Genomic DNA, 20,638 nt, shown 5'->3' with positions numbered 1-20,638 from the left:
GGTTGCAGTGTTTACATGTATGCATCACTCTGTACACTTCTGGCAGTTCTGATCATTTCCTCTATACCATGCAAGAAATGAATCTCTGAATCCAAAAGGTGATGTGGATCTGGGTTAGTTTATATGTTCTCCACAGCATTAACGTGATTGTGATTCAGGGAGCTTTTTGTCTTTGATGTTCATTTGTGAAATGCGCAGATGCCTCCGTCTTCCAGTGGTTAGGAATGTCTCCGAAAATTGTTCTAAGCACAACCTGTTTATGCAAAACATTTATACATTTTGTTTTTTTTACTAATCATTCCTTCAGACAAAAAGAAGAAAACTGAGTTCAGTGAGTTGATTGTTTTGGGTCGACCCAGTTCTGGATGTTTGGGACATAATGGAACTAGTCACTTGTTCTTCTTGTGGCGGTAATCCCAGAACAAGATGGTGGACGGTCCCTGGGGTGGATATTTGTTCCTTAAGGCTCTGAATGTTGTAGGGTGTGCTAGTTGACGTATCTGTGCAATGTTGTGAGGAGCTCCGGGGCGGTGTCCCTTAACTTGCAGGCTGGATTGGCGTTTCCTGGTTTAAGAAGGGGGACCAGAGGGTATTCTAGAACTATAAGGGGATCGCACTCATCAGCGTCTTCAGGAAAGTCTGCCAGAGAGCAGAGCCCATCCGAATCTTAGACACAGGAGCAACAATGCGGTTTTCAACACTGGATCAGCTCTTTATCCCCGCAAGGATATTCCAGAGTGCATGGGAGTTTGCACAAGCAGTCTACTTGTTTTGTGGACTTTGAGAAGACAATAATCGGAAAAGGCCTATTCTGTACAGTTTGGTTGGGTTTTTTTGTACAGAACAGGCGTGTCCCGGTGGTGGATGGTTTCCACTTTGGTGGCCTTAGGATTTTATCTTTGCTTTTTGCAGTGTTTCTGTTGGCTTCATCGAGTGGTGGGCTCCTACTTGCACTGAAGCAGTGCACTGTTCGCCAATGTGAAGCGGCGGGAATGAAAGGACATCCAAGGCCAAGACCATGATTCTCAGCCGGAAAAGGTTGACGTACCCAGTCCTTGTCCAGGACAAGTCACTACCCCAGATGGTGTAGTTCAAGTATTTTGGGGTCTTTTTCACGAATATGGGGAGAGTGGAGCATGAGATTGACAAATGGATTGGGGCAGCATCAATGATGTGGAAACTGTACATTCCTTTCAAAGCATTCGTTTCAAACTCCTTGATGCTGCACGTCATCAACTCTGAAAAGCCACTTACTGCTGCTGTCATCTTTTACAGCATCTGAAGGGGTCTCACAATGTCCACAGTACTGTGCGGTGTTTTCTGTTAATCTCATCATTCTTTGATTTCAGCCACATTGGGATTCTTACTTTTTTTTTCCTCAGTTTTTTCATGGTATTAAAAAGCTGTCATTGAAACAACAGGAGAAGCTTGTGGGGATAACGGCACCTCTGCTCGTCAAAAGCATAAAAAGGCTCAAGGTGAGACGCTTTCAAACTAGTTAAGCTTCTGTCCACTGACAGCAGTAAATCTATCTGAGAGAAAATGTTAACAAGGACATACAGCATTCAGCCTATTTCCAGCTCTGTTTTTTTTGAAAACCTTTAAGAGTAGAAGTATTTTTGATTGTACAGTAAAAAAACAACATTTTTTATCATATAAATACTTTACCGCTGTTAAACTATTTATAAATAATGTACATGTTACAGAAAATTGCTGTTGTTCTGCAAGAGGAGACAATTATCATATCATATATCAGCCAGGTGGGAACTGAGATGACCTGAAAGATTTCTAAAATTAGATTCAGAAAATCAGGAAGTGCAGACGTGGCGTGGAAGTTGAGCAGCAGTGGGATCCAAACAACACAAATGCACTTAAACAGTTTGTATCTGTGCAGAAACCTAAGCAAACAAGTCATGTGACCCTGGCTACTGTAAGAAGTTAAAGCTGTTTTCTGATTGTTTTTGATGCAAAGAACTGAACAGAAACCATAATCGGATATTGATCAAGAATCAGCTTTGGTCATCTTCTGCACTGCATCGTTGCAGTGAAGATAAACTCTTTCTTTTCCTTTTACTTTAAAACACTATAGATGTAGTTAGATGTAAAAACTTAACTTGCCCCAAAAAGCTTAAAAATTCAATTTAACTTTGTTTATACAGCACCAAATCACAACAACAGTCACCTTAAGGGGCGTTGTATTGTAAAGCAGACCCTACAATAACACATACATGAGATATAACAGGAGTCATAAAGGTTTTCAGGCTTGAAGCAGATCTCACATCTTCATGAGGTTCGTTCCAGGAGTTTCCAAAGAGGTAAAGATTTAAACAATAGTAGGAAACTCAGCAAAGTGCCATTTCCTGTGATTGACTGCATACCTGACACCAAATGACACATCAACCACGTTAAAGAGGAATGCTGGGGGATGATCTGTGATTCGAGGTGAGGAGGACCTTAAACTGACAGTGTGTGTGGAGGGGAAAGGAACGCCATTGTTTGGTTTGGGCCGCAGGGTCAAACAACAGTCAGTGCTTTGTACAGTTCGTGCATGTGTGTGCGCTACTAATAAAATTGAAGCCTGGATGAAGTTGCAGGTTTTCTATTTACATGTCTTATTATTTCTATTAATCCTTCTTTGACCGTGGATCTTATTTAGCTCATCTTCTGTGTTTCACTGAACTTTAATTCTGTTTGTAACAATGTTTTGTCTCATTCAAACCTACTGTGTGTGCGGAGGATGTACTGTAGCTGTACTGTCAGACTTTTGTCAGGCACAAACTAACTGGAAGTCAAGTATAAGCTGCAGTGTGTGAGGATGCAAATAATGTAAACATATATGTGTCTTTATGAGCTATGTTTAATAAAAACCTTTTTTTTTTACCAGTTTTCACTTTAACAAAAACAGTCTGTACACAATACTGATTATTTCCTCTATACGATGCAATCACTGGATCCAAAAGGACACGTGGATGTAGATCACTTTGTATTTTCTTCATAGTAACAAGGTAATGATTCTATTTTTTTGTCTTTGATGATTATTTGTGAAACGTGCAAATGTCTCCATCTTCCACTGCTGCTCACGCAAAGCTATCCATAAGCTTTTGTTGTAATTGTACAGACACACAAACAGAGTAATCACTGAGTTTATTGGTAAAGGTAATAATTCAAAATTTGTGTTGCTAAAAAAAAACACATCACTTGAGGGCAGCAAATCAGTGCAGTCTGACCGATGACAGCGGTTTGCTAGTTTCTTTGTAGAATAACCAGGATGCCTTGTTAAAAATGCAAGAGAATAACGTACATGGTCTCATTAATACAGGAACATAATTCATCTTGTAGCTTCTGATTAAGCTTTTATTTAATGGAAAACAGCAGCCGGTTACATGTGGAAACCACTTCATTTAGTTATGAGGAATCATGATCCGGCCATCAATAAATAAACATAAATAAATCCACAAACTTTTTTGAGAGAAGATTTTCACCCAATGATTGAAGTCAGGGTGCCTTCGATCTCCATATTTTACTAATACAGCACATCTGAAGCACGGTGCTGTACAGTGTAAACTCTCCGTAGTGTATAACGTAGTGGCCATAGACACAATAAATGAACCAGATAAGAAAAGCACACGAAGACTATGAAAACTACTCACCCAATTAACCACAAATGTGTCACATAAGGTAACTATGTAAAAGAAATGTGAAAACTATGGCGCATGAATACATAGTTCCAAAAGAAGGATTTTTCTTTGCGAGCAGGCCAAGAAACATCACCCGAGGCTCCAGATTATGTTTTACTCCTTAAAGCAGATTTACCGAGACCATGATCTGTCCCCAGGTGTTTTTACAATATCAGTCTTTCCTTTAAACATCAACATGACTGTAGGAGCCATTCTTGGGTTAATACCTTATGTGGTCACTAGAGGTCACCTTTTTCTGTTTTGATTATGTAATGTAAAGGTATTTAAGGTAGACGCACGTAATCGGCGTCAGGTGTGTCATTGAGAAGGCAAACAGTTTGTGACCGTTGCGCTGTTATGCTAAGTCGATACGGAATAAAGACCAAAAAGGACAAGATACATACTGCTGGAGTTATTGGACTGTGAACTTAATTCATGCATACCAGTGACATCGCGTCACCCCCGTTAACGACCACCTCAGTGGCTTCAAGCGTAGGCTTAGCCTCTACAATGACAATGAATTTAGTATAAAGGTAACACAAAAAATGTGAATCTGGGCCTGTTTACTCATATTACAGTAACAATCCACTGTGTTATAATCACTTGAAAAAGGGGGATTCAGTGTGTACTTTTCAACATTATTTATTTCAGAATTTATTTTGTACTTTTAGAGAAGCAGAAACCAGGTGATGTGCAGATTCTCAGGCTAAACATTCATCACACGGGAGGATCATCACACCAGCTGTACAAACAGTCCAGTTAATAAGTGGCCTCCTGCTAAGAAATGTACAAAAAATAAATAAGAATCAAAGAGCTCTGTGTGATCACGCTGTGAGCAGCAACTGCAGCTGAGCAAACATCTGTATATCTGGTCATTTAACACAGTGTAACTAGAAGCAACTAAAACTGAACACTCGACTGTATTCATATCTGCAAATTTGGTTACAAGAATATCGGCTATTTAAATGCCTAAAATCAACAAAATATCAACTCATATCAGTACAGAGATTTTTTTGAGTTACATCTACATTTTATATTTTTGCTGCAGACGTACACAGGAGGATAGTGTCACAGAGATAATGCCCCGTTTGATAAATGCATCCCTCGGCTTTCCCATCAACTTTCCTGCCCACCGAGTGGCTCGGTCTCAACCGAATCTTAGCTCCAAAAAGTTATAAATTAGAGTCAGACTGATATATTGGCTATTGTATTTAATGATATCGGTATCAGCATTTACAATGTCAGATGAATGAACGTTTTTAAAGTAGAAAGAGGAGAAATGCCTTTCAATCATAGTCAGTGTTGACGTTGTAAAGTTTGTCCAGCAGAGGAAATGCTGCATCTTGCTTGTTGGCAACAGCTTTGAAAGCCCAAACTTACCCCCAGCTGATCCGAGCAAGCGATTGTTGTGACAATAAAACAAGAGGTTTTAAAAAAACACTAAACACTAAAGACACTAAAGCTCTATCACATGGTGTCAAATTGTAAATGTGGTTTACTGCACTCAAAAAAAGACAGAGGCAGCATGTTTTTATCCACTCAGTAATTTATTTGTGAATAAAAAACAAACATCTCATTTCCTTGTTACAGCACTCAGACATGTTCATAGTCATTTTTCAGCAATGATGTCAATCACAAAATTCTGCCTTCAAACACTAAAACGACACAATGGCAGTGCAGATACTCCTGATTTTACAACACAAGTGAAAATGCACTTAACACTGAACTGAAGCTAGAGAACAAATCTATACAGTAAATGTATCATCCCACTGAATACTCAATGCAGTAAACACAAACTACCATTGCATCTGCTGTAAGAAATAACTCAATCTTCTGTTTAAGTGATCAAGCAAAGTCATTTTAAAACCTACTTAACATTTCCGCTGCACTTCCTGTTGCCTCTAGTGTTCTCCGGAGCAGGGGCTCTGAAATTCTCTGGGGTCAGTGGCCATTTAGAGGGGAAAGCCTTTCAAAGGAATCCCCTCATTAAGTTTCCTATTAATGTTTAAATCTTCTGATATGTAACACGCTCTTCTATTGAGCCAAAGTTACTAAGTGTGGAAGTAAAAAGCTTGACATGTTGCTTTTCCAAAGAATCACAGACCCAGCTTTGAGAGCCACTGCTCTACAGCACTGACCCAGCATGTTTAAATGTTAAACACAAGCAAAGAAAGAAAAACAGCCATTCATTGACCAAAAATAAATAAAATCAGGTTTTACAAATTTTACTTGGTTTGTTGTTTACTGAACTTATCGACAAACTCACGAGCAGCTCCAGTTGACTGAGGTACTGAAATTGAGAACAGGTTTTAATTTTCTGTAAAGATGTGTATAAATGTTAATTAGTCCTAAAAAAAGAAAAAAGAAATGATTGTATCAAATGAAGATTATTGCAATTGTCTGTGGTGCTGCTCCTGCAATACAAACAGACACCAGACGACATTGCATTGAGCAGAGTACACTGCACAAAATCTGCAGTGTGCTGCTTGAAATGATCGGCAGTGAAGATCTTACCGATCCCATAACACTGATGTCAGACTGTGATAATCATCATCAATAACTAAGGTGCATTCATACTCACATGTTCTTTAAAAATGCCACTAACACAGTAATTGTAACAAAGTACAATAGGAGTGTTTTGTTAAAAACAAGTGTGGTCGTGTCTCGTGAGCCTTGACTATAGAAAAGAATCACTCCAGCATGTCACAAGGTTGTTTCGTGTTTTCTAAGAAATCTTGGTTGTGATATTAAAGGTCCCAGGCTGCTTTAGCAATGTCTAAAAACACCAAAGTGACTTTTTTAAAAGCAAATTACGCTAGAAAATCTCTCCTCAGACACAAGCTGCTGCACTCTTGGAGTCGCTGCACATGAGGCACTTCTGATTAAGGCTCAGAGGCATCACTGAACCCACCTGAGTGTATGAAGGGGCTAAAACACTGATCTCAGTGACTCTCACGAGCTTATTAGTAAAACTGGTCTAACAATGTTATGGAACTACACGTTTCTCCTCTTGTGTTTAGGGTTAGGCACTTTTGCCATTAGACAAAGTTTCTAGCTCCTTGTTTGTCACCACAGGGCTGAGCTCCGTGGGCGTGGGCTGGTCCCTGGTTACTCCTCCCCTCCGCTCGTTTCGGTAGTGACGGCAGATGACCACAGCAGCGCAGGCAAAGTAGACGACAGTAAGAAGAGTGAAGTAAAAGAAGTACACCAGAAACTGTAAGAGAGATGTGCAATGGATGAGGCTTTTTATCCTGCACCTCATGAGATCCTAGCCCAAACAAAATTTTAATCCAATTTCCACTAAACTGGCAAAAAAACAACAACACTATTCTCATTTGAATACGATAATGAAGTAAAGAACCTGTTAAATGGCAAAATAATGGTTTGGAAATATGGCCACTGACAGCTGTCAGGAGGGAGCAGAAACGAGTCTCCTAACAAGTTTCCCCAAAAGCAAGGAAATCTTTGCTTGGTTGATTACACTGTGGGTTGAGCAGCAGAGTTGAGCATGTGGGTTACACCCATGGATGTGTATGGTTCTTCCACATACAACTGAGGGAGCTGTCCAGATGTTTTAACGTACAACACAGCTGTCAAACTCTGGCCCGCAGCCTAATTGCATTTGGCCCGTGAAGCCATACAAAACTATTAGAGCTGGCCTGCTGCGATTACACAGGTCATGTACTGCTAATACTACAATTCCCAGAATGCTCTGTTGGTGTTTTGGTGCATCAGTCACAACAGGACTCATTAGCTCCCTCTCCTCTGTTGACAATAGTCATAGCAACCATGCAAATACTGCCATGCTACCGATCCCAAAATGGCTAAAAGAATAAAAACAGGAGCAGGTGGGAGAATATGATGAAAATATGATGAATGATAACATTTAATTCAGAAGGCTGCAAATACAGTTTTTATTTAAGAAATGAATTCCACTGATGTGTTATTTAATTGGAACTTTGATTTTGCATGTGTGCAATATTAAGTTATATATACATTTATATAAGTTAAATATATTGTTTAGTATTAAGCTTTGCTTGTTCCATACTGTTTGAGTCCATAAGAAAAGATTCCTTGTTATATTTGGAGGAAGATTTTTTCAATGAATATTAACGTTAGCCCGCGACTTTGATCCAGTTTTGAATTTTGGCCCACTGTGTATTTGAGTTTGACAGCCCTGATGCACAACATAAAACTACACCAATAGACCACATTAGGGATACAGTTGTGGTAAGAAGTTTACAAAAACTCATCATGAGCATGAATGTCATGATAATTTTGAGCTTTTCATTGAACCTTTTCCAGGGTGGAGTGATTGTGCAGCATACATCTTCAGAAAACACGTTTGAATTTATGTTAGACTTTCTCTAACCCACAGAGGGTCGAAATTATACATACGGACTCAGATATAGACATACCCTCACTTGAATATTTTAATAAAGTGTTGAAGTTTCTACAATGTCTTAATTTCACATGGCTACCTACCAACTTCTCATTAATGATCATGATTTACTATAACTGGGAGTTTATCTATGCAGCATAAGCAGCATTTGTTTGACAATGAACTCAGTAAACAACTTGGGAGAATTGTCAAGTTACACAATTTGGGGAGGTCTCTTGGAGTCATTTCTAAACAACTGCAGATTCCAACTGCATGTAACCACGAATTATTCTAATTTTTCACCACTTTGCAAAGGTCTTTGACCACAATGGCAAGAGGTATGTTTGGAGGAGTAAAGGCGAGGCTTCAAAACCTAAGAGCAGTGTATGAGCTGTCAAGCATGGTAGTGGTAGCATTATGCTCTGGGGCTGTTTTGCTGTCGGTGGCACTGGAACATTGCACAAATTGGATGGAATAATGAAGGACTACTTCCAAACTCTTCAACTTCACCTCAGATCAACAGCTAGGTGGTTGAAACTTGGTCAGTGTTGGGTGTTCTACCAGAACAATGATCCCAAACACATTAAAACTGGTTTTGGAATGGATAAAGCAGCCTAACATTAAGCTCCTGGAATGACGATCCCAAAGCCCCGACCTCGACCTTACTGAAAAGAAATCTGTGGACTATACTTAAAAGCTGCGCCCATTCCAGGAAACCAACTACTTTAACTGAACTATATCAAGTCTGCCAAGAAGAGCGATCAGCTTACTGAAAGCTACCTGTGGTCAAGGTGCAACTTACTGAGAGACATTTAAAACTTAATCTAATATTATTGGGGGTGTATGTATATTTCTGAAATCTGTACGTACACTTTTCATCCTTTGTGGATTAGAAAAAATTTAAAATAAATTCCAACGTGTGCACCCAATTCTTGTTTTTTTCAAGTCATTAAGTTAAAAAAAATATTAACAGACCAAAATTATCAGGACTTTACATACATTCACCATTAGCACGAAACTTCTGACAACTGTAACTCCAGTTATACTACTGCATGTGGACTCTCAAATCCAACTGGTGTGAAACATCCCTGCTGTTTGACTGTTTTACCTGAGAGTGCACGTCCAAGGCCAGGCCCCTCTTATCAGTAAAGATCAGGCTGATAATGGTCTTCAGCACTGTCCCAAAGAAGGTGTTGATACCAAACACAAGAGCGCAGAGCTCCTTGGTGAGTGACGATGCAATCTGGAAACTGGCAAGACAATAACATCCAGCATGAGCAACTGTCTTGTATAAATGTATGATACGCTGTATGTTCTTACTCGCTGTAGATGTATTTAGGTTATTTGAAATTACATGAAGTTAAAGCAATAAAATACTAGTGTAGACAGACACAACGTACTGAGGCTTATCAGATCGAACGCTGTGTTATCTCATTAACGTTTTCATTACGAGTTTAGCTGAGGGCTACATTTATTTTCTTCATTATTATGCTGTTATCACTTGGTATAAATCATCAACAAAAAATGTACACCAGAGGACCTATTCTGTACGATCAACAGCACAAAACATGTCAGCTTATGTCATTATAATAGATCGTTATCCTTCATTCTGCTTGAGCAAAGACTGAAAAAAAGAAGAAGAAAAAAGTCGTTTCAGAGTGAAGTTTCTCGTGGCAGTTGATATTGGCAGCTGTGGTTTAGCTTCTGATCCTTTTCCCCCCAAATATTTCTGGCCTAAATCTTCCAATAATAAGCACCACAGTTTTGGCCACATTCCTATAGCACTTAACTTTAATCCAGCATAGTTACAACTAAGATCATCGTAAGCAGATGCATCTTAAATAATACATTGTTTTTGGCACTTACGTGGCAATAGGCACCAGAAACTGGTAGAAGCTTCGGAAGAGTACATAACAAACATAGCAGACCCAGATGTCGTCTGTGGTTCTCATAAGAAGCAGCAGACCGGCCTGCACCGCTGTGATGATACCAATGACCAGCTCTGACCAGATGTTCCACCGAATTTTGACAAAGCCTGCTGTAAAGGACGCTATAGCACCTACAGAAAAATAAACAGGTTATAGTCTTTAAACTGATTAAGTTAAAGCACAGAGCAAGTAATCTGTAGAGAGGGACTGAGTAAGCAGTCGGCTAAGCACTACTGTCACCAATAAAATGAAAGTTATTCATATTGGACATACGTTAGTCTGTTCTTGTCATAAAAATATCAGCAGCAGCACAGAAGTCTCCTAATCACTGTTCAATTATCAGACGTTTGTCATCAAACCTCATTACTTACACATGACATCCAGATTATCGAAGCTGCTACCTTTAATCTTTACAACTGTTTAAAGTGCAATTATTGCCGTCTAAAGCTGACGTGATCCCTTACAGAGTAGGGCTGGCCAATCAATTATTAAGCTTCTCCCAAACAGCTGAGCGCACCCTTTACTGCAGTGGCTCTTCTGTTTATGTTAACACACACGTCAGTTTCAGGACTACACTTTTAGAAAACCATTTTGAGCCTATACCTTTTTTACAAACATTATTTAAAAGATCATTTCAAAAAGCTAATCATCAGAATCATAGGTAGAAATCCAACAGTTCATTTCATCTGATTTTGCCCAAAAAAAAGATTCAAAAGAAAGCAGACTTGAATCTGTGTTTCCCTGTAATAATAATAATAATACTCAATACTGTCAAGTATTTTCAACCAACAATATGACCCAATCAAAAGCACTGATAGATGATATCCTAAGTCAAATGCTCATTGTCACCCTTCTAATTTCCAAGAACTACAGATCCTCTAATGGTCTTAAAACTTGAGGTTTGTCCCCACAGACTCCCATATTTAAAAGCCCAACTTTAGAGCATGCTTTCAAGTGGTTACAGCTCAATTCAACTGTATTTATTATATTAGCACCAAATCCCAACAACAGTCACCTCAGGGCACTTTATATCAGCGATCCCCAACCTTTTTCGCGCCACGGACCGGTTCATGCCCGACAATATTTTCACGGACCGGCCTTTAAGGTGTTGCGGATGAAAAACTCCCTTTTAACAGAAGAAAAACCTTCCAACAGAACATGGCTCTGGGGGAGGACTGATGCATCACCCCAGAAATGTAATTCTAGGACAGGGCAATACGGCCAAAAATATTTATCACGATATATATTTAAAAATTTGGGATAACGATATAACTGATGCGAGACAAAATACTCCACAACATTATTAGTGCAAAAAACCCATCAATTTATTTTCACTTAAACAAGCAGCTGTTTTTTATGTGCATTAACCTCCTCGGACCTGGCGTCCACATATGTGGACATCACATTTTTGGTTGTCTTATATAGTCCAAAAAATACGGTAGTAAGGACGGCCCGCTTGCATATTCTACAAAAAAAAGTGCTTTGGTGTCTATCTGACGGACAAAAACGAAACCAGTTGCACATCACTGAAGTAGCACGTTTTTAAAAAACAATTCTGGTTCATCGGTTTCATTCAATGATCCGCTTTTGCCCTTCTCGTTCTCTGTCGCCGCCATGCTTTTTCTGCCATGTGCGTATGAAAACAAAGGCATTGCGCATGCACGTTTTACCCAGATTCTATTGCGATATTTCATTTTCTTATCATTGCCTGACATTATGACGTGAACGGTATAATGTGCCCCAGCCCTAGTAATGACTGGGGGGGCTACATGATGCTGCTTCACTTCAGCAGCATCATGTAATGTTCATATGTTGATTAACGGTTTTCTTTCGTTTTTGATCTAGTGCAGAATATTTTCATAAAATCCCAGGCCAGGAAAACCACCTTCATGTTTTTCTGTTTTATCCTCAATTACTTTGACACAAAGGCATCAGCTGTGATGCTCACACCTTTGATAAAGTCTCGCAAGTGTCAGCTTGCTTTTTACAGATATAAAAATATGGAAATGTACTGATACGTGATCAGAATTAGAATATTTCTGACTGAGGCAAAATTTCCCTGATTCAAATCGAATAGTGGATCAAATCGATTCGGGACCTTGTGAATCGGAATCGAATTGATTCTAGAAATCAGTGACGATACCCAGCCCTAGTAACGGCACAGTCACATTGATTGGCCCATTCAGTACCATTGTTTCCTTTTGAGTATTCCCTGATGCTACTGCTGCCTCCATTTGGGATCGACTCAAAGACAGAAACTTCACCAACTACAGCAACCCAAGAACCCCACACATCAGTATGCTGGTAACAACACTGGCCACTTGCACAGAGAACATAACAGACTCAATACACAAGTGTAATTAAGTTTGAGGATGTGACCATCTTTCTAACAAAGCTAGTGAGCTACTCCTCAGCTAGACCCTCTGATTACAAAAAACACTAGATGTGGTGAGCAAAAACACCAGCCTGGGTGTCATTACATTGGCTATGTCAATCTTTTATATCTAGCCTGGACCCAAACCATCCTTTTTCAGCTATCTGAAAGTGAATTTGCTTTGAATAAAAGCCTAAAACTCCAAAAGCTACTTTTGTATATGTGTGGACAAGTCCTTACTTTAGTCTTAAATAACAACACATATCATCATTCTTCAGCTCTTCCTGACCCTCTCAAATTGGTTCCTGGAAAAAAGACACCCAATTATCTCCTATCACACTTTTGCTTCGATCCGAGTCTCTCATGAAGATGGGGGTCTATCAGAGTCATTAGCATAGATTTTTCTTCCTAAAAAATAAAAGTCCTGCAGATTGTGTCCTACATTAAGTAGTTGTTTGATGCTATCACTGCAAAGCTAAATACATCCTGCCAGCCTTTAAATTAGACAATGGCTGAGATTTAGTTTATACTTTGCACGAGTTGTTACATTTTTTGTATCTAAATGTAGCAAGCTGCAGCAACACCAAGCTGGATACAAAACAAATTAAATTTCAATAACACTATTTGTGTAAAGCTATTTTTTAAAATGTCTGGAAATGTCTCACTGAGCAATGTAGAAGCTGCTTCCACTCCCCCATTGTAAACGTTCTTGTTCTCAGTGGCAGGGTAGACTTTGTTCCACAGGATGTGGACGTAGAAGAGCACCAGGTAATACCCTGTGGAGTTGAACACCCACCACAGGGACCAGAGCCTCAGGTTTGGCCTCTTCAGCACATTTCTAACCTCCAGAAGCATCTGCATAAACACAGAATCCTTCCAGGTTGACGCAGGACATGGGGGGGCAGCAAAGGATGGCCCTCCATCTTTTGGGTTCATTTTGTCCAGTTCAGATTTGGTGGCTACTTCTACCAGTTCCTTTTCCTCCTGATTCGTCCGGTTGAAAAACAAGGAGCGTTTAGGCCAGGGCAGGCACAGTGAGAGCAGCAAACCAAAGCTGACAAACCCCAGAGAGATACTGTTGAGGGTGTAGAAGGTGATGTTTCCCAAGGACATGCACAGCTGGCCCAGGATAGAGCTGGTGAAAACCCCCAAGAGGACTGAGGAGCGCGAGTAGCCTGCCACGCGCTGGTAGAGGACCGGGTTGACCAGGGAGAAGATGTAGGAGGAGTAGGCGACACGGCAGGCCATGGTGATGCCGTAGAAGAACTCCATGAACTGCATCTGAAGCAGCGTACCGCCAAGCAGCAGGATGATCCAGATGACCACCTGACTGACGCCCTGAATGATCAGGACCGGCTTATAACGCAGAAGATCCGTTAGCAGGAAGGCTGGTACCAGCACAGCCATGTAGGAATACGTCAGCACTGGAGTGATCTCATTGGTCACCTGGAAATAAATCAATCAAATAAGGCGTGGGGAAAAAAAAAAAAAAAGCAAAATCAAGCTAGAGTCTTACACGAACCTTTCTGACAGTGCACTTTCTACCCTAAATAGTGCCAACTTTTCTTCAAATATACCGTTTATTTACTTTTAAAAGAAGGTTTAAAGAAAGTTCAACGAAGCTGTAAATAAAAACCAACATTGCTGGCATTCTTCTTCACATCTGTAAGGATACAACTAAGATACAATTAAAATATGACAAAGATCACGAATGCAAATGCAAATATTACTTGTTTTGGCCAACCAATAATTCAAAATCCCCTGACCATCCTCATCAAGCAAATGTTCTGCATTTTTGCCGGAGTAGTTGCTGAAGAGCTTCGATGCAAAACACAATTCTGCATCACTTTAGTATTTTGCAAATACCAGCCTCTATCTTAACTATACACACTGTTGGTCACAGTAACAGTCGTAACAGTGTACAAGATAAAGGGGAGGGTTTTTTTACTGATGAATAACAGCTGTGGCTTCAGTGGGGTGAAAAAGAGAAATTTCACATGACTTTGTGCAGTCATGTGAAAAAAATAAAGAAACCCTTTGTGTTTCTTCATCAATCAAGCAGTGGCTTACCAAAGTTGTACTAAAACATTTAACAGATTTCTGCACGCCAAAAATCGGTTCGAGGTCAGTAAGCACAACCAGGATTCATACATAAGGCACACTCTCGATTTTTGGGAAAATTAAAGGATTTTAAGTGTGCCTTATAGTGTGGAAAACACGTTATAGAGAAGAAAAGAATATATCGCGATATATATCGTTACCGCACGTGCTTCAAATTATATCGCAATATGGATTTTAGGCCATATCGCCCAGCCCTAGATTCACCCCAATCACCTTCTGTTTAACTGACTTCTATCACAGCTGACTTCATGACAGTGGAACTGGTTAAAGCATCGACATCTGTCTGGCACTGATGTTTGTTTCACAAATGCCAGCTTCACTGGGACTGATGACAGATAAACTGCTTGTTCCCTGGAATCCCAAAAACAGGAAAATCGATGGACTAAAGCTCTTAAATAACCTCACAGGTAAACAGATATTTCTACACGGAGTTCAGCTCTGCTGTAAACCTGCTATTCTGGTCTTTGGAAGTGTTTTTCCACATGCTGTCGACACATTGGCAGCTCACCTCGTGCTTATGGCCAGGCCAATAGGAAAACAAGAATAGTGATCACTTTCCAGTGATCCCACTCTACAAACAAGTCTAACTCCACATATGCACTGACCCACTCTGAAGGAATGTGAACTTTGACCACAGTAAGATGGATCAGCAAACTCCCCACATGGAACTCATTAATTCTATTGTGCAATACTAGAGCTGGGCGATAGAACGATAACGATATCTATCGCGATATAACTTTTACTCGATAGAGAAATTAAGCTATCGCGATAGACCTCGCCGCTCTTGTCCTCTTAAAAAAAAAAAAAAAAAAAAAAAAAAGGTCGGCCGATCCAAATTAAGTAGCGCAGAGCCGAACCAATCACAGCCGCAGCTTCACGTCGCGTGACTTGTTACGTACAGCACAAGTGCCAAGCCGCACGTGTGTTTGTTTGGGAAGCAGCCAGCGGGTAATGGAGGAAATGAGTGTGCCGACTAGAAAAATCAACCGAGCGTGACCGAAGAGAAAACAGATGATGGTTCCAACGCCGGAGAGACTGTCGAACGGAAGAGCCATAGAAGTTCCGTAGTGTGAAGGTATTTCGGGTATTTCAAGTCTGACAAAAAACAGAGTAGCGTGCACTGTAAATTGTGCTGAAAGCAAGTCTGGAAATACAATAAACTGGAGCATGCGTCACACTGTGCGCCACGTTATTGTTTCGGTGAAATGAATTTCTACAATACTGTTAATTCTACTCTCTGCAGTGTTTAAATGCTTACATATACACACAGTTACTGTCCCTCCACACATACGACTCGGTTCTGCTTCTATGCCCCAGCTTTGTTTACTTTTTCCCACCGAGGCTTCTAGACTTCTGATTGGCCAATATTTCTGCACGGTTAGGAATCTAGCGCCACCTGCTGCTTTGGCATGTTCATAGCAGCGTTTTCCTTCATTTCTGCCTTTATGTGTGGACGGGATTATTTTTTTAAAACGAAAACGGAAAATCTCCGTTTTCAAAAATACCCGTGTACGTGTGGACGTAGCCTCAGTCTCTGACTGGAAGCGCTAATTCGTCATTCGGCTTTTGTCAGACTAAAGTAACTGTTAAAACTGTTTGAAAAGCTCAGCTATACAACAAGGAGAGATTGAGAATTTCCTTTTAGTTCTCAGTTTATTTGATACTGACAAAAGTTAGTCAGTTTTGTCTGTTCTTCTGTAAAACAAACTAAGATTTATTTTTAGAATTAATATTTTGTTTCTAAGTGGAATTGACAATTTAGTCTGTTTCGTTTGTTCTATTTTGAAACTTAAACGCTTTAGCGGCTGCCTTTTGTGTAGTTTGCAATATTTGCCTTTATTTATCTGAAAAAGTCTCATGTTCCTTAAGTACATCTACCCTGTTGAACTTATTATGGGAAATAAATATTTAAATAAAAACAAGCTGCTGATTATTTCACATTTTACTTGTGAGCAACGGCACATTTAAATCTTACAAATATAGTTATTTGGCTTATATCGTGATAGATATCGTTATCGCCTGAAATGAAAAAAACATATCGTGATATGAAAAAATCTCATATCGCCCAGCTCTATGCAATACATGCTTAACTGCAGAGCTTGTTAGAGTCTCAGAGGTTAACTTTTTGGACTGCTCATGACTTTCAACTCTGCAAAACTCCTGTAAGCAGGACTGTAACTGGAAGGTCTTGTCTCTCGTAATGTTGATGGGCAATATGGCCAAAAATATTTATCACAATATACATTTGAAAATTTGCAATAACGATATAACTGACGATATAATTGACGTGAGGCAAAATACTTTACAACTCCACAACTTTATTAGTGCAAAAAACCCCATCAATGTATTTTCACTTAAACAAGCAGCTGTTTTTTATCTGCATTAAAGTTATATAAACATGTAACAGTGCAAATGCAAATTCCTTGCTGACAGTTTAACCAAAAGGCATTTCCAGTGGAAACTGGCCGACATATCCTCAGCATAACCATGTATAATATACACAAAACTTAAAAAGAGGTTATACACACACAATACGGTAATATCATGTTGAAGCACAGTACGTATTATTGCACGAGGCTCCTGACTACGATAGCTGTAATGCTCCGACAATCCATCAAGCCAAGCGGCTTCTTAGCTTAGCAAAGTCGTACTAAAACATTGTTAACAGATTTTCAAGCGCCGTGCACATAAAATCGGTTCGGTAATAACGACGGCCCGCTAGCATGCTCTACCAAATAATGTGCTTTGTTGTGTATCTGACAGACGAAAGCTAAACCAGTTCCACACCACTGAAGCTGCAGCATTTTTACAAACCAGTTCTGGTTCATCTGTTTCATCCGCTTTCGCCCTTCTCATTCTCTGTTGTCGCCGTGCTTTTTCCGCTATGCGCGTGTGAAAACAAAGGCACTGCAAATGCGTGTTTTACCCATATTTTATCGCAATATTTCATTTTCTTATCATTGCCTAACATTATACCGGTATTACCGTGAACGATAGGATATGGCCCAGCCCTAATGGGAAGGTTACCAGTCAACACAAACTTTCATCAAATTACGCAGAGAAATGTGCATCACTCACCTGCTCTCTGGTGAAGTTCTTCTCAGGGCTCAGCAGATATGGCGTGATGAAGGGCTCCCCGGGTTTTATGGATGACATAAACCCGTAGAAACACAAGAAAATCACAGACCACTTCCACTTTCTGGGATCTCTGGCTTCATCCTCTCCAGAGGGAGACTCTGCGGCAGTGGCGGCCATCGCTACATCCCCGTCTTCCTGCCGCTCGGCGTCTTCAGATGCTTTCTGATCCATCTCTTTCTCCCCATCTGATCTGTCCCCACTTCCTGCTGTGTCCTCTGCTACCATTGCACAGGCGTGTAACTTTTTCTTCCCCCCCTCACGCTATCAAATCAGCATGCGAGGATTCTTTTCGATAAGAAAAGCTGCCGACTTTCCACCTGGAATTTATGAAGAAAACAAACTCAAGTCCTCTGCCTCTCTGTGTCAGAGAGGGCTGAACTGGAGAGAACGAACCATCCGACGAGCTGGTTAAAAAGCTACATGCTGCTGCTGGCGAGTAAGAGAAAATGTTGACCTTTGCTCCATTCCTCTCTCTGACATTGTCAGACAGAAAGCTTTCCAGCCGCTCAGTCCAATGTCATTGTTCACCTGAAAAACAAAATCAATCATGTGAGCTGCGCAGTCTGTTCTGACACAGCAGGTCTTAGCTTTAACTCTTACTATTAATCTGTGTGACAAACAAGATTTTCATGCAAAGCGCTGCCACCCCCGATTTGACAGTTTTCTTCACGTGTTGCAGTAAACCAAATGTTTCTGTGCGTTTCCATGAATATTGGAAGATATTGAAAAACACTTCCTAGAACTGCAATCCACCTGACCTGTGTGTCTCCATACTTATCAATAACTCTTATCAATGCTGGTCTGCTGCGCCTTCCAAAACAGTGACGGCAGTGCAACTTTTGCACGCCTGAGGGGCATGAAAGCCTTTTTTTAAAAAACAAAAAAGAAAACAAGCAGTTCTTCCACGATGTTTAAATCCAAGTTATAATTAATTTTTGTATTTTCTACTTAAGTTTTTCATTCATGTGCTTTGCGATAACCATACACTGTGTTTACGAGGCATCTTACCACAAAAACAATCTACTATAGTTCTTAGTCTGTGTCAGTGTCACATCTGAGTAGGCAAGCAGAAACTATAGCTTCTATCAGGTACAATCAGTAGGCAAAACTGTAAAATTAATGAAAATACAGGTGAAAGTCCAAAATGTACACCCTTTTTTATATTTTCCAAAGACATCCAGCTGGCCAGACTGGAGTCTTTGCTGTCCGATTTTGGGCCCCAAGCCTTATCTTTTACACACCTGGTTTATATGGTTATGTCGTACCTAACCCATGGCCTCAACACACTACTAATAATCCAGCCACAGATACCACTAAGGGTAATTTAAGATGCTCCCTTATATTCCAAGGTGTTGCCGCAGTGCTTGTTCTAACTGGCGTAGATATTACCCTGCATGCCCCTACACGGCTGTATCTGCACTGTTATATGTAGCTGTGCACTACTAGAAGTAGTATCCAGGCTCAGCTAGCTATCTGGCAGAAACTGCCTCCTTGTTGTATTAAGACAAAAGCAATATGTTTTAATTTGTGGGTGAAAAGGACAACAACAGTGCAGTGGCCTCGTTTGACTGCAGCCTAGTATTAAAAGCTTTATATATAAAAGCTCTATATAAGCAATCACATCAGGATAAAAAAAATAACCACAACTGGTGAAGCTTTTTATAATTAATGCACTAAATATCTTCCACTTATTCAGTGGAGGGCTGTAGATAGACAGACAGATAGATAGATGAGAAAAGCATGCTGTTTCTAGTTGATAAGTGTGTCTGGTGCTGCTGCAAACCCTGTTGCTCTTTCGAAGAATCGCCAGGTGAGGCTCACTGAGAAGGAGAAGCTCCTGAACTCGAGTAACTCCGAGGGAAACCGTGGATCTTGCTGGTTGTAACCTGGTGCTACTGTTGCTACCTACTCCATATAAATGAGCGGCAGAAACATTCAGATACATGGCAGGTTAGGCGGAGGTTAAACGGAGCATGCGCAGAGACGTGGAAAACCGTATTCACCTATGTAACGTTTCCCCAGTATGTGTTGTTGTAACTTGAAGCATGACTTTTTAATGGCAGCTCCTTCACCGAAGTGGAAAAAATGAGTTTTTAAGAAAATAATCTGAGTTTTTTTTTTTCTTCAATTAGACTGGTAGCCTAATCTTGTTTACTGACTTACTAAAAAACTCGCAAATATTGTGCATTTATATGCTAATGTTGCTAAACTTTGGGCAAAATTTACCAAACAATTTTCTTACCTCTTTATTTATTTTAGCGTGATACATCAGCACAACTCCAGGAGTGATCTGGCTTTCTCCTGACTGAACTTCAGCCTCATTTCCAAATTTTAGGGAACAACAAGTTACACAACTACTTCACAGGGAAGCAAAGTGTGTTAGCATGTCAGTGTTTCACATTAGCTCGACTTATTCCTACGTTAGCTGCCAAACCTGGCTGTATTTAGGAGATTTGTTTGTGCTGCTGGAACAACGACCGAGACGTGCCGACTTCAGTTTGTAGCTCAATCACCCCGAACTGAGGCTGCTAGCCAACTGGCTAATAGCACATGGGCATAAAAACAGTGCCGTCGTGACGCCTTCACTGCCACTAATAAATGACAGTGTTTGAAGCTATTAGCTGACCTATCTGGCGTCACACCATCAGACAGACTTTGCATTAATGAAGCGGAGTTTACATATCTCTAATCCTGGTAAATACGAAGAGGAACAAGGCATACCTTGTGCGTTCCTTTTGAGATGCAGCGCCTTCTTTCTTTCGCTCTGACTTCTGGGAAAACTAGTTTTAGCCTTGATCTCTACCATGTCGCTTACTAAAGCCAATAGAGTTGGATTTTTGATACAACAGTAACCCGTAGATTGTGTACTATACATGCACAAGAGTCTCTTCTAATTCTGATTTTTATTTATATCTCATATTCGCCAGGAAGGGTATCCCGCGTGAAGCTGCGGTAACCCTTGAGACAAGAGAGCAGAACTTCCTTTGCCTTCATCGCCATCTGCTGTGAAGTTGTTGCT

General features: G+C 40.3%; 1 protein-coding gene across 2 annotated transcripts; it reads right to left on the bottom strand.

Annotated features, from left to right (window-relative positions):
- Positions 1-5,203: 5,203 nt before the first annotated feature.
- Positions 5,204-20,607, bottom strand: slc19a1 (solute carrier family 19 member 1). 2 transcript variants are annotated; one of them, XM_082525743.1, is made up of 7 exons: positions 20,341-20,607; positions 19,403-19,524; positions 17,560-18,147; positions 13,026-13,806; positions 9,925-10,117; positions 9,167-9,308; positions 5,204-6,891 (listed from the first exon to the last, which is right to left on the bottom strand). In XM_082525743.1, the coding sequence occupies exons 3-7, from the start codon at positions 17,842-17,844 to the stop codon at positions 6,700-6,702; spliced, it is 1,593 nt and encodes a 530-aa protein (XP_082381869.1). In that variant the 5' UTR covers positions 17,845-18,147; positions 19,403-19,524; positions 20,341-20,607; the 3' UTR covers positions 5,204-6,699. The 2 variants fall into 2 exon arrangements, with proteins under 2 accessions (XP_082381869.1, XP_082381868.1); XM_082525742.1 differs by lacking the exon at positions 19,403-19,524.
- Positions 20,608-20,638: the final 31 nt, after the last annotated feature.

The sequence above is a fragment of the Aulonocara stuartgranti genome (genome assembly GCF_965226115.1).
Source record: "Aulonocara stuartgranti genome assembly, chromosome: 23".
NCBI classification, from domain to species: domain Eukaryota; kingdom Metazoa; phylum Chordata; class Actinopteri; order Cichliformes; family Cichlidae; genus Aulonocara; species Aulonocara stuartgranti.
The sequence above is the reverse complement of the archived record's forward strand: the minus strand, read 5'-3'. Positions and strand labels throughout refer to the sequence as shown.

Excerpts from the sequence above, each read along its gene's own strand:
- slc19a1 (XM_082525743.1), bottom strand. The coding sequence starts at position 17,844 with ATGGTAGCAGAGGACACAGCAGGAAGTGGGGACAGATCAGATGGGGAG. Across the intron at positions 10,118-13,025 it reads AGCAGCTTCTACATTGCTCA|GTGCTATAGCGTCCTTTACA; the intron begins GTGAGACATTTC and ends ATTTTTCTGTAG. Across the intron at positions 9,309-9,924 it reads TTTCTGGTGCCTATTGCCAC|TTTCCAGATTGCATCGTCAC; the intron begins GTAAGTGCCAAA and ends TTGTCTTGCCAG.